At 43.8% G+C, this 22772-nt stretch overlaps 1 protein-coding gene and 1 long non-coding RNA gene across 10 annotated transcripts in view; one reads left to right on the forward strand and one right to left on the reverse strand.

Moving 5' to 3' along the window:
• Positions 1–208: 208 nt before the first annotated feature.
• PDE8B (phosphodiesterase 8B) overlaps positions 209–22772 on the reverse strand; it is a 265303-nt gene continuing 242739 nt past the window's right edge. For 6 of the 7 annotated variants that reach the window (XM_072794236.1, XM_072794226.1, XM_072794220.1 and 3 more), the window contains 10 exons: positions 18308–18384; positions 16993–17157; positions 14559–14604; positions 13990–14125; positions 12911–13109; positions 9002–9219; positions 7151–7271; positions 4826–4993; positions 2583–2712; positions 209–2000 (listed from right to left, as the gene is read on the reverse strand). In XM_072794236.1, coding sequence (XP_072650337.1) covers positions 1891–2000; positions 2583–2712; positions 4826–4993; positions 7151–7271; positions 9002–9219; positions 12911–13109; positions 13990–14125; positions 14559–14604; positions 16993–17157; positions 18308–18384 — 1370 coding nt within the window. In that variant the 3' untranslated portion in view covers positions 209–1890. The remainder of the gene's footprint in view (positions 2001–2582; positions 2713–4825; positions 4994–7150; positions 7272–9001; positions 9220–12910; positions 13110–13989; positions 14126–14558; positions 14605–16992; positions 17158–18307; positions 18385–22772) is intronic. The other variant, XM_072794212.1, reaches the window with a different exon arrangement.
• Positions 10377–14325, forward strand: LOC140614917 (uncharacterized). Of its 3 annotated transcripts, none has more exons than XR_012015635.1 (4): positions 10377–10521; positions 11737–11886; positions 12932–12979; positions 13518–14325. It is a non-coding gene; the product is annotated as an uncharacterized lncRNA (long non-coding RNA). The 3 variants fall into 3 exon arrangements; XR_012015633.1 differs by lacking the exon at positions 10377–10521 and adding an exon at positions 10955–11343; XR_012015636.1 differs by lacking the exons at positions 10377–10521; positions 11737–11886 and adding an exon at positions 10958–11343.

Raw genomic sequence — 22772 nt, forward strand, 5'->3', positions numbered from 1 at the left:
TCATACAGAAAATGTCAGACATCTGATAAATGTTACTTACCAAATGGAACTGAAAGCGATATGGTGAGGAAAAAAGTCCTTGTCTCTAGCAAGCTTCTGAAGCCTAGGCAAATTATTTAGCTCCTTAAAATGGGATTTTGACATCCTGAATTTAATGTGTCTGAAAATAAAGTGTGTGACTCATGAAATAAAGGACACTAAAGCGAAATTTTGAAATAATGAAAAGTTTAGGCCAAAGAGATAAAATAAAAACAGCTGTTGGGAATGAAAAATGGCTGTAGGAATTTAGTTACAAGTACTTCACAAAAACATTTTCATCACATTTACATAATGCAGCATTACAACACAAAGCTAGCTGCTCTCCTGACCAAGCACATTCGCTTTTCTAACAAAAAAAAATTTAGATACGTTTCTTTGCGTGGAATTGTCATATAGGATTTCATTTTTTGGTACAAAACATAGAAAAAAACATTGGCACATTATGTAGTGATAAGTCATTTTTTTCTTCCCGTGTACTAGTTTCAAGTGTTCTGCAATTCCAATTTTCATTTGAAAAAAGTAAATACTATTCAGTTAATTCAGCCTCTGTTTATACCTCTTAAAAATGCAGCATGGAGTACAGAGGATTTGAAAAGGAAACAAAGATATTTTGTTTAGTTTCTAATATTTACAATACATAGAGAAGGGTTGATTGGTAAAAGACAAAGGAAAATCTCAAGTCTGACTTTATGTAATCACAGAAAGTTTTCAAAAGAGCTGTATAAAAATATGCACTTGTGCTTTAGAAGCTTTTAGCATACAATTAAGAGCATAAAATAGTATTTACTGCTTCCCTCTTATGCCTATTTTCTGATATATTTACATATCTTGCAGTCTTTTCTTTTTTACATCATTAAAGCAAAATGGCAAGGTCTCAAATACAGATAGGTTAAAAACTTCTGAACCTTGAAACTTCCCCATTCCTCCCCAAATATATATGTATAGATGGTACACTGCACAACATTCTCCATGGACTTACACCCAGTAAATTTAGAGTGCTTTAATAAAAATTTTAAACAGCAAATGTATATAAATTCTTTAAAAAAAAAAAGTTTATGAAGGGCATTCAAATTTAATGGCTTTTATATACTCACTATGGTGCCTTGTGACTGCTTCTGTAAACCAGAAATAAGGGAAGCTCTTGGATTCCCCCCATAACAAGGTGTGGGTCCCTTCTGCATCACAAAGGGCTTTCTGTTAAGATGAATTCCTTTTATATGAAAGAGGGCTGCTGCAGCCAGTCTACAGAAGGCACTCACCAGGCCAAGGCTGTGGTGTACCGTGGGGCTCACACCATCGATCAAAAGAACTGCTTAGCCATAAGAGACGGTGAAACTAACTACTTTTTATCAATAATTTGGTCCCAGTTGTTTTGCTCATTTTTTATCTAGTTTTTTTTTTCTGTTAGGTATTATGAATTCTTCTCTTGAGGAAAATAGTCAAGCTAAACATGATGGTGACTTTTATGGTAAGAGACAAGCTAAACACTAGCTAAGCTGCTTTGTCATCCAGCAAGATGGGCTCACAGGCACCAAGTCTTTGCTGCTTGTGTCCTGCTAGTTACAGTAAACTAGCTCCATGGCTTGAGGAGGACACACAGGATGACACCAAGACAAAGGATTTTGCCATGTGTTCTGTTGCTAAGTGTTCAAAAGAACATAGATTTTTCTTCATGGCACATAACTTTCTCTAAATGCTGTTTGGGGACTTGAATAGTTCAAAGTCAAATATTAAACACCAGCTCCTTAACCTACACCTCTCCTTTTCAGTATAAAGGAATGCCTCTCATCCACACTGCTGTGATTCATAGTGCCCTTCACAGATCATGGGGTCCCCTTCTCTGTCTTGGCATCAGCTGTCAGATGGAAGTCTCAGACTTTTGCACTTGAGGTCATCTAATGTCTTCCAGTGTTTGTAGTTATCAGCCAAATGTTGCATGAGAGCTGGCAGATGGGCAAAGGCTGCAAGGACATCAAAGAATCACAAGTTAGGTGGCTGGAACATTGGTAAGGCCAGGGCTCTGTGGGATAGATTTGGGCTCAGAATTGGAAGAGAAAGTACCCTAGTGCACATTGTGGCGTGAGAAGGTGGGCTGTCAAACACTACTGTCTGAAATACTAATGGGCCCTTCTAGTTACAAATTGAAAAGGCACTCATCAGCAACATTCCATACAGAGTGTGCTCAGTCTACTCTGATCACAGATTCTGTTTGTATTCTTTCAAGAGTCTCCTCCAATGACAGGCTAAACCTGCTGCGAGCTTTGGAAACCTAGGCTTCCAAGAGGTTACCTTGTTGATGCGGTTACCAAACATCCACTGAGTTTTCTGTAGATGAGGTTCTCTGCAAGGTGCCAGGGATGCAGAAAGTGCACATACCCACCATACCTGGCTACAAACATTGGACAGCTAACTTTTTACACACACCAAAAAAGAAAAAGTAACATTTCACTTACACATTTAGGCCTAGCCTACGTCATTAAGGGTTATCATCATAAAGTCTAACAAAATACTCGGTAGGGGTGACAGAACACCAACTGTCTTACCATCCCAAGCATCAAACATGTCTGTTATGAAGTAGTCAATGAAGGAGATTTGGGATTTGGGGATGCTGCAGGTATTCCGGTCAAACACTGGCATCACCACAGGGAGCCCCTGCCTCTTCTCCTCATCAGTCTACAAGAAAGGAGAACACACAGAGGGCTGCGGCACACGGGGAGCTGTCACAGTAGCATCTCATTTCTCAGAACAGCTCTGAAAATGGGGTCCTCATCCAGTTGTAGATAGGAAGGAATAGGTGCAGCAGGCTCTTGGGGCTTACATAAGTCAACTACCTGATGAGCTGTGGTGACTCAATTCAGCTCTTTGCACTGCGAAGCCTCTTGTACCCTACCAGAGCCTCTCCCGAAGCACTCATCTCAGGGTTCTTAACCCCTTTCTGGAAATTATTGCCAAAGTCACACTAGTAACAGTAGGTACTGACAACAGCTGACATATACAGTGAGGGTGCAGAGCACTGGTGAGTGGAGGTGCTTCTGCCACAAATGAACCAAGGCACCATCACCAAACTGGGCCAGTAGTTACATGCCTGAAGCTTAAAAAGCCATTTTACTTATAAACACCCTCACTGAAGTAGTAAGAATGATTAATCGTATTAAATTTTGACCTTTGGTATAGGTCCTTTTAAAATTCTGTGTTTTGACAAAGTTTAGACAAAGCATAAAGCCCTTACGCTGCACACCAAAGCCTGATAGTTGTCTTGAGAAAAAGCAGTTATGCAACTGAACCGAACCAGCCTCTTCTTGTGGCACATTATTTTTACTTGAATGGCAAACTGTGATTGTTCAGATTTGGGTGTTGGTCATGTGGCTCTCTCAAGGAATGTGTACGTCTGAGTACTTTACACATCAGAGTGTATGTCTGTATAAGGACATAACGTACTGAGCTGAATATTCAGATCGCCATTTTCCTGATGGCGTGCTGAACCAGAGGCCAGCCTAGGTCAAGTGCTTGTGAACATTAGTATAGTCCTTTTTGGGAGAAGGACACCTGACCAAGGAACTTATATTAAGTAACTTAAAAGTGCTGCTTTCCTCTTCCCCATTCATGTCCTTAGAGAATAATTAGGAATAGGATTTCAGGCCCTCTCTGGGGAGCCCATCAGCTTTTGGCTCAGCTTGCTCATTTCAGGTTAATCAAGGAGGCATCCTTAAAATCCCCACTGTTGTTCAAGGAGTGGTTTGGGTTTTTTAACGTCACCCCTTTCTTTCTGGCAAGCTCAGAACAGCCTGTCCTACTTTCCTTCAACTCAGGAGCTCCTCTTCCCAGCCTTGAAAGCTGCAGTTAACTTCCTGAGTACTTGGCTAGCCATCCCCCCGCCAGCACTTCTGGACATTATGAGCCATTCTTTATCCTGTCTTAGTGGTACCGTCCAGCCCTACAGGCCTTCCCAAAGTGCGTGTGACTCATAGCCATTTGTGTGTTTCTGTTTCGGTCACACACATACACTGCAGTCCTTAGTGCCTCCTCTCTGGAAATAGGCCTGTGTTGCAAATGGCATCTTGTGGTCTACTAATTTCTGGATTTTTTTTCCTTCAATTCTCTCACACTGCAAAGTGAACTATGCATTACTACTCTTCTTATATAAAAATTCTGTTTTTCTTCCTTAACTAATTTTATACATGATGCTTTCTCTCCCATAAAGCCCTTTCCTATTTCCACAGATCTAAATCTTTTCAAACAACAAAAGCACAACTTTAATAACCATTTCTCCTTAAGCTCTGTTTTTAAATCTAGGAAACATATCTTTCTGAACTCTGATAGCACTTAACATCCCTCCTTTAGAGATCCTTCCTATTTTTAGCAATGTGTGGACCTATCTATGTCTATACCTCTCCCCTACGGTATTATGAGCTGCCCACAGGCAGGATTGCATCTTATTCCTTTCTCTGTTCCCCACAGTACTCTGTAGAGAGAATAATAACCTAGTAGCGAATGGATGGTGGCCCAGTTTTTGTGGAAGTTCAGGACCTAAAAGTTTGACAATGAAAAGATACTTCCAAAGGCTCAGTTTATCCTCTTTCCCCTAGACAGACTGACCTGTGACCAGCCACATCAGTCACTCTTGATGGAACCATAAGTCTACTCTGGTCCACGGTGAGCCATTTCTTTCCAGGGAGGATTCATTTACTAATTGATAGTTACTCAACTGGAAAATTTCCAGAGTTCCATGACCTAGAGCCATTTCCAGAAGAGAAGTGAAGCTTCCCTAGCTCTCTAGGCAATGTACCTGTGCAAAATACTCCTCAGAGATCCTCCCAGCCCATTCGATGCACAGGTCCAGGGGGCGACATGGATTGGCTACATCTGCACACTTTATCATCATACGCTTGATCAGGATTTGGTTTTCAGGGAAGTTTTTCCCAGTAGGGTTGCATTCACAGTCGCTGCCTTCAATCTGGAAAACAAATGGGTCAAATTAGGGCTAGGATGATGGCAAGACCACAGTGACCAGACATTAGATGTCAGCACACGGCCCCATTTAGACCTGACTGGGACTCAAGTTTTCCCATCTAGTGTAGTCTATAATCTCATATATACACTGACATTTCCTTGTACAAAAATAACCTCAGTCAAGACGAAAACAGTTTAAAACATTCAAGTCCCTCTTAACCACCCATCCCATCCCTTGTTGCCTTCTTCCCCAAAAGTAACTGCTGCACACAGGATTTAGTTTTGTTTTTAGGAGTCTGGTATGTTTTAAAGGAGAGCTTCTCTCCCAGTTTTATCAGAATGTGTAAAAACAACTTCCAGGTGTTGAAAAATACATTAAAGATAGGAAAAAACACATAATATGACCCTTTAATCATTTCTTCATGTATTTCCACTTCTTAGGCCTGCCAGCTCCCTCTCTCTGCTATGACCTTCTGTCCCACCTTGTTTCTTTCTCTTAAGGCATCTTCCACTCATACTTTCCTGGCTGCCGGTCTGCCTGAGAGGTAGCGAGGCATGAGCCGTGTACATTCTGGGGGGCGCTAGGAACGGTGGGCCAGGCCAGGACTGCGTGTGTTTGGTCATGCTTACAAAGACTGGTTGTGCCTTAGTACATATACCTAGTGATGGACGGTAGGGTCCTGAGCCAGGGGCCAGGTCAGGAAGTAGGCTTATGTGACTGCAGTGATAGGAGGCCAGTTACACAAAACCGGGAGGATTGCTCATTTCTTCTATCAAAGACATCATCAGATTGTGTGAAAACACTCAATTAGATTTCCAGAGCTCTGCCGCGCTGAAAACCTACATGACATGTAAGGGGTTTGAGACTAGACCTATTTATTAAACCATCATTGGACAGAATTATGTTCTGAAGGTTATTCTTTTGATCACTTACTGCTGGGAAGATCCTGCTTACCACAGGCGCTGTGGTAAATAATCTCAACAGAAGAATTAGGTAACCTTTCTCAAGTCTAAATTCTGTGATTCTGTGTAATTTTTCCCTCCTGAATCCCCAGATCCCTACTCCTATAGAGTCCCCTGGAAAGAGAGGGCCCTGGCATTATGCTGTGGAATCCCTGGGGTGATGGAGTAGAACAGAGGAGGTGGACACTGTCCCTTCCTCCAGGCTGGTCATGTGATGGGTCCTACAGTTTCCTTACTGATAATCAAGTTGCTTTTAAGACAGCCATTCATCATCCATCCACGTGTAGAACCTTTTTTCAGTGGAAATGAGCAAAAAAAGCTTTTCTAAGTTTACAGGACTATGAACAACAACATGGTTTTGGAGGTCAGTTGATCTCATTTTAAACAACTGAGATGTGACCCCTCTGTGCATGTTTTTAAACCCAAGTTTGTAGGGGCCTCAATGCCAGACTAGGGTATATCAGCAAATTTTAAAAAGGGAAAATTGACAACTGCTTTTCTTTTCAACTAGCACTCACAATTTGACTACATGTAGTCCTCAGGTACTGATATGTTTTGATGCAAATTGGCAGGAATATGGTTCTTTAAAACATCCATTTTTTTCCCTAATACTAAATTTCAGTTTCTATTTTATTTTTTATTTTATTAAGTTGTTTAATTCTACTATAGTTAATATACAGTGTTGAATCACTATATTATATACCTGAAACTGACTTAACAGTTGTCTACATCACTCAACTGTTCATCATGCTAAGTGTACTCTTTCATCATCCTCACGTATCTCCCCCTTCCCTCCAGCCACGTCTCTTCTGGTAACCACCAGTTTGTTCTCTGTAGTCGAGAGTGTTCTTGGTTTGTCTCTTTTAAAATACCATTTTTGAGGTCTAAAATGTCAGAGAATTAGAAAAGACTTTGGATTCCCTAAGATACCACCATTTAGGCCAGCGTCTGCTGTCTGCAGGCCTCTTCTTATTCTTTGGGGGCCTACCTCCTCCTGTTACCATCGGTCTTACATCAGGCCTCTGAGATAAGGAGCTCAGTTACTGGGGACACTGTGGCCAGTACTGCCAGCCTTTCTTTACCAACTCCGAGCAGATACCCACCTTGTATTCAGGGTGAAGAGAAGCTGCGTTGAAGCCAGAGTACCCTCTGATGGAAATAATACTCTGATGTATCTTATGACCGGGGCAATTCTTACCTCAGCTGCCATTGGCTTATTGATGCTGTTCACAAATTTGTTCACATGTTCAAAGTGTTTGGTCATCTCTGTTGCTAAAACCATGTCAATAATAGCTTGGCGCAGTGTTCGATAATGGTTCCTAAAATAACCGGAAGACAAAGGGCCTTGTTCATATCATGTCCAGAAGTAGAACCGTTCTGCTCCCATTTCACCACACTCCTCACAATGTGGGAGGAAGCTAGGGGCACAGAGTTAAGAAATGAGTGCAGATCATAAAAAAGTTTACACGCTCATCTTCCCATCAGCCGGGACTTTTTGACACCATTCCATTTACCCCAGTGAAGCTGACCTTCCTTGTATGGTGTGTGTGTGTGTGTGTGTGTGTGTGTGTGTGTGTGTGTGTAATGTCACCAGTAGGCACTTCTTTTACAAAGTGTCTTGGCAACTGAAAAACAGTGAGGTGAAAATGACCTGTTCCTTCCCTACACGACTGGCGCAGCAACCTGATGCGCTGTCCCCGTTGCCTTCAATTCAGATGCTGTGATTTCTAGTACAGCGAATTGGCAGTACTGCTTTAGATGATGGCATTGGGGGATCCCTGGGTGGCGCAGCAGTTTGGCGCCTGCCTTTGGCCCAGGGCGCGATCCTGGAGACCCGGGATCGAATCCCACGTCGGGCTCCCGGTGCATGGAGCCTGCTTCTCCCTCTGCCTGTGTCTCTGCCTCTCTCTCTCTCTCTCTGTGACTATCATAAATAAATTAAAAAAAAAAAAAAAAGATGATGGCATTGGAATAATGTTTTCCCATTAATAAGTACTATCTAAATTAGAAGTTCAATGTATGAAATAACAAAACAGCCAAAAATTACTCTCCAGTTCCTATCATCATTTTCTAACTTCCAGGAGCCAGGATGGAGAGCTGAGTAAAATTGGCTCTTGGAGAAAACTCTTGCACAAGTTTCATTATTTTTTTTTAAGATTTATTTATTCATTCAGAGAGAGAGAGACAGGCAGAGACAGAAGCAGGCTCCATGCAGGGAGCCCGATGTGGGACTCGATTCCAGGTCCCCAGGATCACACCCTGGGCTGCAGGCGGCACTAAACCGCTGGGCCACCGGGGCTGCCCTCTTGTACAAGTTTTAAAAACAGTCCTTGACACTGGTGAAACTTTCTGAAGGTGAAATCCTCCATGTTTTCTCAGATTTCTGGAAACCACAGTTTAGGTTCATGTTGACGGATGGCCCCTGAGCCCAGAGTGAGCTCTGTGCTCTGCTTGCCGGTCCAGAAGTCTGCTCTCCAGCCTGGCTGGTGCTGTTTCAAAACAACCACAGCCTGACTGTAGGCTACAGCAGCCGAAGGAACTAACTGTTCCTGTCTGTGCGTAGCTGGCCCACGCTCACTGGATAGAAGTACAACAGCCAGGAAGGGGGAAACCCGCCCAATCCTTTGGGCTCTGACAACTCTGCTGAGACCTGTAGAACAATGCTTATCTCCTCATGAGTTAGGTTTTTAAGGGGCAAAACTTGAACTGGGGCAAGATGAGGAGGGATGCATTTTCCTTGAGGTACACAAAAGGCAGGATGTCCTCCTGGGACATAAAAATACCTGCTGCACCGACCAGCAAGACAATATTTCTAAGTATTTTGCAGTTTGTAAAACATGCTCATGAACTCACTGAAGGTGGAATGAAATTCAGATGAAAGTGATCTGAAAAGCACAGTTAAGCTTATAAGGGCAAGATTACTATTTGACCGTCCGACAATGGTCGGCTATTGTTATTTCTCCTTTTCCTTACCCTACGAAGGAGCTAAGGACTGAATTTCCCACTTACACTTCACAAACCTGAGCACAGCAACCCGAGCACAACAAACCTGTCAATGTTCTTGAAAATGTTGCATTTGCTGTCCTTGACTGTGAGCTGGAAAGCCAGGGCCGTATGGTGACTCTCCAAGACGGCGGTGTCATTATAGAGCACAGCGAGTTCGCTGCCTGCGTTGCACAGGAATGAGTTGGTCCTTCCGGGGTGATCCACATCGTGCACGGTGGCAGCAATCAGTGCCGCCACCTCATCCAGCTGGTCCAGGCTTCCCTGGGGTCGTGGGGAGGTAAGGCTGAACGTTACCATTGAATGACACAGACCTACGCTCCTATCAGTCCCTCAGGAGGGATGGGATTATCAGAATTACTGTTCTAGTGTGATGCGCCTTCTCTGACCTTCTAGAAGTTGAGAGGCTGCCTAGGATACATCGCATTGCCTGGCTGTGCTGTGGAATCTCTGGAGGGAAGCAGTAGTCTGAGCTGTGACAATGAACACCTATTCCAATGGATGCCTAAACTGTTCCCAGAATCCATACACTCCAGTTTTGCAGGAAGAAGGCAAACAGGCCTTTTCAGATGCTTGCCCTGTGGTATTGCTGGGACTCTTGCCCATGAGTGGAGAGAGCAGGAAGTGGCCCATGATGCAAGTATTATTTAATTTGCTTACTCATGCAAAGATGGAGAGAAGGGCAGTAAATGGCACAAATACAACCGAACTCTTCACACAAAGGGAAACGGATTAGAGCCAAGCAGTACAAGACAATCAAGGACAAGAAAAAATTTTCTCAGGAAAACTGAGGCTAAGGCAGCCCTTGCAGTTAGGAACAGAATTCAGCTCCAGGCTAGCAGGTGGCAAAGGCAACAAGGGAGACCCGCTTTCTTGAGCTCTTGTTCCATAATCTGAGAATATAAACCAGAGCGTAAGGGCATACAAGTGGTTTTTTTTGGGGGGCGGGGGGGCATACAAGTGTTTTCTCAAATTATGGCTTTAGGAGGAGGTCATGAAGCGGGCTACTAGCCTGTTGCAGATGCGATCCCTCAGGGGTTCACTCACTCATTGGGATAGGCTTACTGGGCTAGGGTTAGGGCTCGGCGTGCTGGCACTACCCTAACTACGGTGGCGAAGTTTCCACACTAATGGAGCTGACAGCTTGCTGAGGAGGGCACAACACACACACAAGTGCAGGCAATTTACCGTGAGGAGCTAAGAAGGGGTGGACAAGGGCTCTGGGAGTGTAACCCCAAGGCCTGGTCTAGTTTAGGGCAGTGGTGGTGGTTCAGCCCTGTGGGGTGATGGAAATGCCTGTGCTGTCCCTTTGGTAACCCCTGGCCCCGGGGAGCTGCTGGACACTAAAAATGTGGTCAGTGCAACCGTGACCGGAATTGCTCATTTTATTTAACTCTAGTAGTAAACGGCCACATGTGGCCAACGGCCACCACATGGGGCAAAGCGCGTGCTGAGCCGGTGCCTTCTCCAAGGAAGTGACTTGTGCTGGAACCTGAAGGGGGAACAGAACCAGCCCGGCAGAGTGACGGGAGAGAGTTCCAGGCAGAAGAAAATGATGTTCCTGAGGTGAAACCAGAAGCCTGGTTGACTCGGGAAGCTACATCGCGACGGCGGGGCGGGGCGGGGCGGGGCGGGGCGGGGCGGCGGCGCAGGGAGGGGCGGTGCCGAGGAGAGGCTGGGGGCGTGTGGCAGGAGCCGCCCTGCCCCGCCAGGAGCCAGGGGTCTGAGGCTCGGCCTGGGAAGCTCTCTAGAAAGCCGCCCCTCCAGGGGAGCCGCTCCGCTCCGGGCCTGACCCGGAGGGGGTTTCCGCCCTGCGCCCGTGCACGTGCCTAGGTTTCCTGAGCCAGCGGGGCGCGGACGCCGCTCTCGTCTCGCCGCCTCTCCTCAGGCCGCCTCCCTGACGCCCGGGGCGGCGCGGCTTCCGGTCGGGGGAGGTCGCGGAGGTCGCGGAGGTCGGGGGAGGTCGGGGGAGGTGGCGGAGGCCGGGGTCCCCGGCGCCTGGGCGCGTGCGCCGCCCGGCTGGGGTCGGAGCGGACGCCCAGGGGCGTTGGGTGGGACGCGCCGGCGGCCTCGCAGTTGAGCCCGGTGTGTGGCGCGGCGGCCCCGGGGCACCGAGGCCCACGGAGGGAGCCTGCAGCGCGCGGAGGCGCACGGCCTTCCCGCGTCAACCACGAGGAGCGCGTCGGGCCGCCGCCTCCGCCTCCGCCTCCGCCTCGCAGCAGCCCGGGAGCGCTGCCTGCCCGGCCGCGCGGCTCCGTGGCGGTTCCTGGGAGCCCAGGACGGAGGAGGACAGTACCGACGTCACGGGCCCGTGCGCCTGGGCCTGGGCGAGGTGCGGAGCTCGGTCGCGGGGAGAGCGAGCGCAGAGGGATCCGGAGGGGCGGCCCGGTAAGACATCCCGGGCCCTCCTCGGGGTCGCGGGTCTGGGGACAAGCCTGGGAACAAGTCCTGCTCAGCAACCCCGGCGGCCGCCCAGCCCGTGCCCTCGGGCTGCGGACCAACGTTCTGAGCTCGGGGCCCCTTCCACGCCAGTTCTCCAGGGTCCCTCGCAGTTGTGCATTTTCTGATTCTCTGGCAAGATGGTCAGAATTAGAAAATGTCTTCTGAATTTGGAAGTATAGTCTTAGCCTTGTTTCTATTGCTTTTCGAGAAATTCAAGCAGATGTTGAAGATGCAGAACTCACAATGTAAAGAAAATTTCTTAGGGTATGGGAGAATAAGGGAGGTAATAGTGACCAAGAACCCCCTGATTTATCAAGCATGTCATCTCTGTTTTTCTAGAGTGATTCTGCTTAAGTGAGGTTCATGGCTAACTCAAGACTTCAGGGGCTGCCTTCACTCTGGTCTTGCGTTAATGCTGTAGGTCTTGTCCGCCTCTGGCAGCCTGCAGCCCCAGCCTACAGTGGAGGCCTGGGAACCTATCCATCCGCAGTAAGCATCTGGAAAGGCCTTGGCTCCTCAAAGAAAGGCCCTTACCTATCAACATAGGCACATGTCATCTTTTTTTAGCCATTAGGTGATAAAGATCTTCGAAAGTATTATTTTGGACCACATTCTTTGTTGATGATGAAAGTAAATACCAAGATCAGCTTTTGGCTGACCAGTTTTGGCAAACTCCCCATTTTGGTGACATTTCTGCTGCTTCCGGCTGACCCACTCACGACCACTCTTTTAAGTACCCAGGGTCTTAAGAATAAGGAAATGGTCTCGTCAGGCTGTTGCAGACTGTTAGGAATTTTAGTCTCTAAATAGCAGTTCTTCCAGGGGCATCCACATTCTAAGCCTCAGTTCTAATTGTAGCAAAGGAATTACAAGCTTTACTGTGCAAGTGATAGTAGCTGGGAAGGAGGGGAGAGGGAGATTTCTTGCCAGGTGTACATAGAGCTGTTCTATAAATCAGCACCTGTACATGCCAGTACTGACTTCTAAGTAAGATTAAGGGACATCTCAGAATTATGTAAGTCATCAATATATGATGTCCACATTCACACCTACATCAATATATGATGTCCACATTCACACCTACACAAGACACACATACACACACACGTTTGTTAGTAGACTGTGGAATGGCTCATTACTGTCTTATAATATGCCGATGGCCAAATTCTGATCCTAATATGTAACCTCTAGACTGAGTAACCATTTGCTGTAATAATTAAGTCCTGTCCAAAGGGCTCCTTGTGAAGACTTGGAGAATGGGTTCATGAAACAGCCAAGCATGTAAAGGAGTCCCTACAGTGACATAAATTATTATTTTAGGCATTTGCAAGAGAGGAGAGCTGGGAGAAAAAGGCCATGTCTTTATAACACCAACATAAGCAGTTAATTTGATAAAAGACCATCAGATTGGTTGCTATATGTACATAGATGTTTTGCCTTCTATATTTATTAAGATTAAGCTCTTGGACCTCCAATTTGGGCAGGTAGCTAGATCATGATAACAAAATCATACCTTCACTCTTTCCTTTCCAAGGAAGAAGGCAGTGGCATGCAGGACATCGGCGGCATGGGTGGAGTTATGGTAAGCATTGGAGGAGTGGTAGTTGGCTTCAATCACTTGGAGCCAGGCCCGAAGAGTAGTTTCAGAGCAGTGCAAAAATTCACATACTCCAAAGCGAGAAAATACCTTTAAGCCCAGGTAAACCAATGGCCTGGAAAACAGGAAAACAAACCTGATTCATGATATTCACTGGTCTTGAAACTGCTTTTTTGATGACACTGGGGAATAGAGGCATTTTTCTTGAGATGTTTTTACTTCATGTGCACAAAGGCATAAAAATATCCCTTCCCCAAATCAGAAGGAGATAGAGCATCTCCTCATCAGTCACCTCTGTACAACTAGGTGCCTCATGGCAGTCATTATATATGATTTTTAGATTGTCTTTAAGTCATATGGTCCTTAGTGGTTCCAGCAACCAGGACCCCTGACAGTCTCCTCTCCATCTCTACTTCCATATAAACTCTGCGCTTCCTCTGTGTTCCCTCAGGAAGTTACTGAGCCTAAGGACAGTGGTCTCAGTGAAGTCCTGTCATTTACAATCATGTTACTTAATTTACAGGTGAGAATCATTCACATCCTATAGACCAACAGCCCCAGAAGAAAGCTGCCCTTCTACTATAGAAGAGGCCTTACTGCATTAGTCTTTTCCCTGCCTCCAAGAGAGATCAAAAGCCAAGTCTGTGGTGCTCTCAAACTCACTTTGTAAGGTGGAGCTTCAACAAGTTTGGGGCTGAGAGTACTTGGAACTCTTGGCTCCCTAGCACAAAGGAATGACCTGAAAAGGACACTCAGTAAGTCCTCATCCTCGGGCATCACCAGGCTAATGGCACATCTTACCCACTCTGTCTCCATAAAGGAGCTCACTCAGGGGCCACAGTCTCTGCTTGTTCGACATTCCAGCATGGCATGAAAGGTAGAACCTGTGAAGTTTCTTGTGGCAAGAACTCACGTCTCCCTCAAAGTTTCCAGATGTGAAAGTCTTGAGCGTGGCCATCAATCTTTCCCCACCTGCAGCCAGAGAAGTCACATACCTTTTATGTGTAACAGCTTCCAATTCAAAGATGTTGAACTCCCAACTTTCCTCATTATCAAGTAATTGAGCGATACAAGGGGGGACATCGTTGATGGTTATTGGCATCGCAAGGTGACTGTGACTCTGGTGCACATCTGAGCAAACAGATGGGGTTGGGGAGGCTGGTTAATTGTGGAATCTTGAGTGCCCCTGAGCATTTGTCATCATCTCATGGTTGCCAATATAAAGGGAGTCTTGAACTTCCAAGGGTAGGAAGATTTTTCACTTCTGAGTTCTTCTCTTACATTATGAAACTTCAAGACCCCCCAGCAGAGAATAAAAATTTTAAAAAATTCCTTTTAACTGTCTGTTTAAATGTACAGAGATCTGCACTTCTTATTCGGACATGCTCAGAGAAGTAATTTTAATTAGGAGACCTGGTTTCAGATGCAGACCCCAAAGACCAGGAACTGCAATGAGACCAACAGGAAGTAACACGAAGGCCCTCCCTGAACAGTAACCCCCACACAGGGGAAGGCACAAGCTGGAGGCCAGTTAGCACTATAAAATGGACAGATGACAACTTACTCTTAGTGAACACATACTCGTTTCCTGACAACCTTCTCAAGCCATCCTGGAATAAAGAAAGCTCCTATTAGAACTGTGCTTTACATGAGCCTAATCATCATTCTCTCCTTTCTTCCATTAGCCAAAGAGAGCTGAATCCTGAATCCCCTCATCTGCAACTCCAAGTTGAAGCTAAAAATTCAATCAGAACAGTATCTACAAGAAGGAGATACTTCTTGTAGATACTTCCCTTCTATAGAGATTAGCCCTGGGAGATGGAGAATTGAGAACGAAGCGGAGAGGACTTCATTCAGGTTTCACACCCGACCTCTGAGTTGCCTTTGTTCTCATACCATCTTTGTCGTCTGGCATCCTGAAGCCACTTTAGTGCAGTCACAGAAAGGGACCTGCCTTTGGATGCGGGTTATTTTGAAGAGACCCCACTTGCCATCATAAGGACTATGTTATTCTTAGATTTATATATTGGGGGACAAAAGCCATAGGCCACATTTTGGGGATGACTTAATGTAAGGCCTTAAATAAACAGTGGGCTAATTTTTGACTAATATCTAAATTTTTTTCCCCACTGTATTTTCTGTTTTGCAACGTGAGCACTGCAACCAGCCTTTATAAGAAAAGTTTCTGGAGGGGATTCCTGGGTGGCTCAGCGGTTGAGCACCTGTCTTCGGCCCAGGGCATGATCCCAGGGTCCCGGGATCAGGTCCCACATCGGGCTCCCTGCATGGAGCCTGCTTCTCCCTTGGCCTGTGTCTCTGCCTCTGTGTGTGTGTGTGTCTTTCATGAATAAATAAATAAAATCTTTAAAAAAAAGTTTATGGATTTGGGATATTTGGAGGGAGGGCAGCATAAGGGAGTGGAAAGAATTCTTATGATCTCCATTTACTAGACTCTTGAACCAGGCCCCAGATGTTCATGCATCTCTGTTTCCTTCCCTCTGCTTTCTACCCTTGAGTACCTAATTATTTAGATCTTTGCTTAAAAGTCATTGATAATTGCTCATTTCTCTCTCTAGAAAGCGTATGCCAAGGTTTAAAGTATTAATGAGAAGGGTGCCTGGGTGGCTCAGTCGGCTAAGCATCCAGCTCTTAATTTCAGCTCAGGTCATATCTCAAGGTCGTGAGATGGAGCCGCACATAGAACTCGCAGGGCGTCTGCTTGCGTTTGTCTCTCTCCCTCTGCTCCCCTCACCCCACTTGTGTGCTCACTCTCTAAGATAAATAAATAAATAAATCTTTAAAAAAGAATTAATGAAGGGCTCCCCTGAAGTCACATCTTGGATCTTTAGGGCAAGAGCTTAATTTTTAAAACGCGATGAGTAGGTGAGTAACAGTGGCTACAAGTGTCCTGCCTATAAGGTAGGTACCACAAGGTATTCCTGTTTCGGTTTTGCCTTTTTCCTGTTCCCTAAAGCCAAATAAAAGTAGGTGGTATCCTACACTGGATCCTCACAGCAGAACCTGCAGAGGGACCACAAGATGGTACAGCAACAGGGGGAAGGAGGGCACACAACTTGGTTCCAAGACCAGATGCTCCTAAAGCGGCTGTGCTGTGGTGCCCTCCTGAATGACCCTTGCCAGGCTTCTCTATAGCTCAAGGCTACTCTGCCCCGGGACGGGCCAGCCAAGGCCAGCCTGGGGACAGGAGAGGAGCAAGAGGTCACCCAAATTACAGGCTCATTAAAGACCTTCAACAGGAGCAAGAATAATGGACTAGAAAGCCAGCATTTGGTGACAGGGCGGGACAGAAACCTTTGAAGTAAACACAGAGATGACTCCTGGAGTTTAGCTTCCCCCTGAGGAACTCCTCCAGTTTCAGCCTCTGGTAAGGACTACACATGAATAATGTGAATCTTCTGTTTTCTTCACTTGCTGATAGATGATTATGCCCAATGGATCACAGCACAACACTAGAACAGAGGAGCCAGGGCAACTCTGCTCTGCATCTAGCACATTCCAAAGGCAACTTCTAAATGCGCTGTGGTTTACAGAAAGGATTCTCTAGCTAAGATGTTGGGAACCAGTGCTGCAGCCTAAGTGCAAAACCTTTCATGATATAAAGAGCCTATAGTCCGAGGAGATCTAGCCATAACCCTCAACCGGATACTGGCCCGGGTCACGGGGAAGAGGTCAACAAGGGTTCCACCGCCATCTTAGCCCTTGAGCAACTGCCTATTACTCTTTACTGTAATGAGGATTCTGAAGGACTGTCTCCCATTGCAGTGGTCTGTTAGCTCCATGGAAGGATAAATTCAAGAATTACTTGGATTATACCACACATTAATTTTGATGCAGGTGCTTCTGATTATGCTGACGTTAGCCCACGTGACACGTGTTTCTGCAACTATGGCCATCAGTTTCTATGTTACATATTCTCTGTATTCTGGAAGGCACTTCATGTCCGTCCCCTGCATTTCTGGGTTTTCCTCATCACTCACAGTCATCAGGCCTCCAACCAGATCACTGGTATGGGGATCTTCATCTTTGGTACCCAGCTGAGGGGAATACAGTTCTGTGGTCCGTAAAATTTCTAAAACTCTGTCCAAGGCTTCTGCTACTGTAACAGGGCTGTTTTCTTGGGCTGCATTGATTATATTTATAACCTAAGGAAATAAAGAGAGAAAGAATAAATTGGAGGATATTAGAATTCTAATTCCCCAAAGTTATACATATGCTTGGAATCCATAAGAAATCAGATGGTAACACATTTTATTGTTAAAAATGGTCAAGTTTCCATGGAACCTGTCCGTTCTTTCTGTGGTGTGCCTTTCATCCTCCCCTGCCCCCAAGGGTGTTCCTGCCTCGGGCTCTATATCTTCTCCAGCTCCTTGCTCACCCTTTTCTAGCTCTCTGCTACAGATTGGAGCTCCTGGGAGATTGGTGCAGGTCCTTCTCTCACTCCAGTCCTTCCAGAGATAAGCTATTTCCATGCTTTTGGCTTCATATGATCCATATGCCATAGACTCTCAAATTTACATCTCTGTCTCAACTCCTTTTTGACCTTCAAGTTTGTGTATTTGCCTACTTGACCTATTTCTTGAAATATCTTACTTACATGTCCAAAACGACATTCATGATATTACCCCCTTCTCCCCAATGCAAGTAAGTAAAGAAATCGAAGAAAAAAATGAAAAACAAGAGCTCCTTCTTTGGTTTCTACACTGGAGTAAAACAACACTTTTATTCACCTGTGCTGAAACCCAAAACCTGGGAGGCAGCAGCTGACAATGAGCTTTCCCCAGTTATCCGTCCACCCCCCTAGTGTTGTTCATCACCAAGTTCAATTGATTCTACCCCTAAATATTTCTTCAGCTCTTCGTTTCTATGTCCGCTGCTGTACCTCTAGTCCAACCAAGACCACTTCTTGGACTGGAAATCTGGGAAAGCCCCTAACTGGCCTCTTCTCTTCCATTCTTGACATTTCTATTCCCTTCTCTTCCCCCTCTTCAAACATCCTTACATGCTTCAGTTCTCACTCCAAACATTATTTCCTCGGCAGAGAACTCTCTCTGGTCACCTCACCCAACAGAAATAGGGCCATAATTTCATTTTCTCTTAGAACCCTATTGTTCTCCTTGCTAACAGTTATTGCAATTTGTAACTAAAGATTTATTATGTATTTATTTAATATGTTTCCTCTACAGACTGTAAACTCTAGGTATCAGTAGTAATCCATTCATCACTTTATCTCCAGAAATTAGCCTAGTGCTGGGTAGCCCTGACTGCAGAGTGGAGGCAGCAGCTGCCACTCACCTTTGTGATGGGAGCCTCGATGGTCATGGAATGGATCCTTGCCATGGATGGATAGCGACGATTCTGTAGGCTTGGTGCTGAAGAGAAGTAAAGAAAGTTTTATCTGGTTCTGGTAGCTCAGCTCGGCTCAGTGCACCGAAGGAGCCCTTCATGGACTGGGGACCTGATCCTCATAGGAATGCTTCTCCAGTGCCCTCCACAGAGCAAAGGATTGCTCATCTTTTAATTCTAAGAGGCTGAGAGATCATCAAAAACTACTTGCCAAAGTCTAGAATGGGTGTTCTGGCCTAGAACTTTGATGACAGGCAGGCTTTATGAGTCCCAGTTCCACAAGGGAAATTTCAGAGAAGGTTAATGGGATCCTGAGGCCCATCTCAACAACCTCACATACCCCAGGACTCACTTTACCATAAATCACTAAAGCCCAACTTTGGCAGTTCCTCACTTTCAGGTCCCAGCTGTTGGCCACGTAACTGGATAACTGCAGTGTGAGGGAGGAGGCATGGTCCATGGTCAGGGTCAGGCGTAGATGAGAGTCCACTTCCAGTAGTAATTAGGGCCAAACTGTCCACCTCCCAGAGCCTCTAGGTTCTTAACACCTAGAATCCAGTGGTGGTTCTAGTTCTAATCTACAGAAACTTCCATTTTAAATTTATTCTATTTTAAAAATTTATTTTTAAATTCCAGTACAGTTTTTAAAAGTGATATATTAGTTTCAAGTTTACAATATAGTGATTCAGCAACTCCATACGTTACTCAGTGCTCACCATGGTATGGTATGCTAAGCAGATCTACATTACCTATTTCACACATCCCCCCGCCCCCAACCTCCCCTCTGGTAACCACCAGTTTGTTTTCTATAGGTAAGAGTTCATTGTCTTTATTTGCTTCTTTCTCTGACTGACTTATTTCACAGCATTATACTCTCTAGATCCATCCACGTGGTTACAAACAGCAAGACTCCATGCTTTGTCATAGCTGAGAAATACTACATTGAATCAGTGTTTTTGTATTCTATGGGTAAATACCCAATAATGGAATTACTGAATCTTATGGTAATTCTCCGAGGAACATCCATACTTTTTTCCGTGGTGGCTGCATCAATCTGCATTCCCAACAACTGTGCACAAGAGTTCCTTTTTCTCCATATCCTCACTACCACTTGTTATTTCTTGCATTTTTAAATTTTAGCCATTCTAACTGGTGTGAGGTGATATCTCACTGTGGTTCTGATTTGCATTTCCCTAGTGATGAATGATGTTGATCATCTTTTCATGTGTATGTTGACCAACTTGATGTCTTCTCTGGATAAACATCTTCATGTCTTCTGCCCATTTTTATTCAGATTATTTGTGTTTTTGTTGTTGTGTAAGTATATAATATAAATATATATATATACACACATACATATATATAATATCAACCTTTTATTGAGAGGTGCATTTTTAATTATCTTTTCCTATTCAGTAGGTTGGCTTTTTAGTTTCTTGATTGTTTCTTTTACTTTACAAAAGCTTTTAATTTTGGTGTAATCACAATAGATTATTTTTGCTTTTGTTTCCCTTGCCTCAGGAGACATATCTAGAAAAATGCTGCTATGGCCAATGTCAGAGAAATTACTGCCTGTGCTCTCTTCCAGGACCTTTATGGTTTGAGGTCTCACATTAATGTTTTCCCATTTTGAGTTCGTGTGCATGGTGTGCGAAAGTGGTCCAGTTTCATTTTTTTGCAATGTAGTAGTCTGGTTTTCTGACCACTATTTGTTGAAGAGACTTTTTCCCATTGCATACTCTTTCCTTCCTTGTCAAAGATTATTTAACCATATAATCATAGATTTGTTTCTGGGCTCTCTATTCTGTCCCATTGATTAATGTATCTGTTTTTGTTGTTGTTGTTGTTGTTTTGTTTGTTTGGTTGGTTTTTTGCCAGTACCATACTATTTTGTTTACTATAGCTTTGTAGCATATCTTGAAATCTGAGATTGTGATACTTCTAGTTTTGTTCTTCCTTTTCAAGATTGCTTGGCTATTTGGAGTCCTTTGTGGCTTCATACAAATTCTAGGATTATTTATTCTACTTCTGTGAAAAATGTTGCTGGTATTTAGATAGGGATTGAGTTAAATCTGTAAAATCCTTGGGGTAGTATAGTTATTTTAATAATATTTGTTCTCGGGGATCCCTAGGTGGCGCAGCGGTTTGGCACCTGCCTTTGGCCCAGGGTGCGATCCTGGAGACCTGGGATCGAATCCCACATTGGGCTCCTGGTGCATGGAGCCTGCTTCTCCCTCTGCCTGTGTCTCTGCCTCTCTCTCTCTCTCTCTCTCTCTCTGTGACTATCATAAATAAATAAAAATTTAAAAAAATATTAAATAATATTTGTTCTCCCAATCCATGAGCATGGAGTATCTTTCCATTCATTTGTGTCATCTTCAATTTCTTTCATCAGTGTTTTATATTTTTCAGAGTACAGGTCTTTTCCCTCCTTAGTTAAGTTCATTCTAGGTGTTTTATTAATTTGGTGCAATTGTAAATTGGATTTTTAAAAAAGATTTTATTTATTTATTCATGACAGACAGAGAGAGAGGCAGAGACATAGGCAGAGGGGGAAGCAGGCTCCACGCAGGGGGCCCAATGCGGGACTCAATCCCAGGACTCCAGGATCATGACCTGAGTGTGAAGGCAGACGCTCAACCACTGAACCACCCAGGTGTTCCGTGTAAATTGGATTGTTTTCCTAATTTCTCTTTCTGCTACTACTTTAGTGGTGCAGAGAAACACAAAGGATATATGTACATTCATTTTTTAATTCTATGACCTTACTGCATTCATTTATGAGTTCTGGTAGTTTTAGAGTTTTCTCTTTCTCTTTTCACTTAATATGGCATTTGCACATAGCAAAAATTTTACTTCTTCCTTATGAACTTGGATGCCTTTTATTCTTTTTTCTTATCTGACTGCTGTGTCTAGTATTTCCAGTACTAAGTTGAATAAAAGTCACAGTGGACATCCTTATCCTATTCCCAATTTTGGAAGAAAAACTCAGTTTTTTGCGTTGAGTATGCTGTTGCCTGTGGGTTTCTTAAATGGCCTTTATTATGTTGATGTATGTTTCCTCTAAACCTGCTTTGTTGAGGGTCTTTATCATCAATAGAGGTTGTACTTTGTCAGATGCCTTGTCTGAATCTATTGAAATGATTATATGGTTTTTGTCCTTCCTCTTATTGATATATCATGTTGACTGTTTTGCAAATATTGAACCTCCCCATTGCATCCCAGTTATAAATCCCACTTGATTGTGATGAATGATTTTTTTAAAAAAAAAAAACATTGCGGGATTCATTTTGCTAATGTTTTATTTGGGGATTTTTGCATCTAAATTCATTAGAGTTATTGGTCTCTAGTCCTCCTTTTTTTGTAGCATCTGTATCTGGTTTTGATATCAGAGCAATACTCTCATAGAATGAATTTTGAAGATTTCCAGCCTCTTCTGTTTTTTTGGAATCATTTGAGAAAAATAGGTACTAACTCTTCTTTAAATGTTTGGTAGAAAATAAATAAATAAATAAATAAATAAATAAATAAATAAATATTTGGTAGAATTTGCCTGTTAAGATGTCTGGTCCTAGACCTCTGCTTTTTGGGAGCTTTTTGATTCGTGATTCAGTTTCATTGCTGGTAGGTGGTCTGTTCAAATTTTCTATTTCTTCCTGATTCAGTTTTGTAAGGTTCTATGTTTCTAGAAATTTATCTATTTCTTCCAGGCTGTTCAGTTTGTTGGCATATAATTTTTAATATTATCTTATAATTGTATTTCTGTAGTATTACTTCTCTTTTATTTCTGATTTTGAGTCTTTTTTAATGAATCTGGCTAGAGTCTTAACAATTTTGTTGATCTTTTCAAGAGCTATCTCCTGGTTTCTTTCATTCATTCATTCATTCATTCATTCGTTTATTTAAGTTTTAATTTATTTCTGCTCTATTACTTCTTTCCTTCTGCTGGTTTTGAGTTTGATTTGTTCTTTTTTTCTCACTCCTTTACTGTGGTTAGGTTGTTTTTGATTTTTTTTTTGTTCTTGAGGTAGGTCTCAGTCGCTATAAACTTCCATCTTAGAACTGCTTTTGCTATACCCTGAAGATTTTAGACTATTCTGTTTCCATTTTCATGTGTCTTCATGCATGTTCTCATTTCTTCTTTGAATTCTCAATGGACCCACATTCATGTTTAGTAGCATGTTATTTAACCTCCATGTATTTATGTTCCTTTCAGCTTTTTTCATGTGGTTGATTTCTATTTTCAGGTGTTGTGGTTGAAAAAGATGTATGTTATGACTTTGATCTTCTTATATTTGTTGAAAATTTTTTGTGGCCTAATTAGTGATCTTTTTCTGGAGAATGCTCCATCTATACTTGGAAAGAATCTGCTGTTTCAGGATGGAATGTTCTGAATATATCTGTTATATCAATA

The sequence above is a fragment of the Canis lupus genome, chromosome 2 (genome assembly GCF_048164855.1).
Source record: "Canis lupus baileyi chromosome 2, mCanLup2.hap1, whole genome shotgun sequence".
NCBI classification, from domain to species: domain Eukaryota; kingdom Metazoa; phylum Chordata; class Mammalia; order Carnivora; family Canidae; genus Canis; species Canis lupus.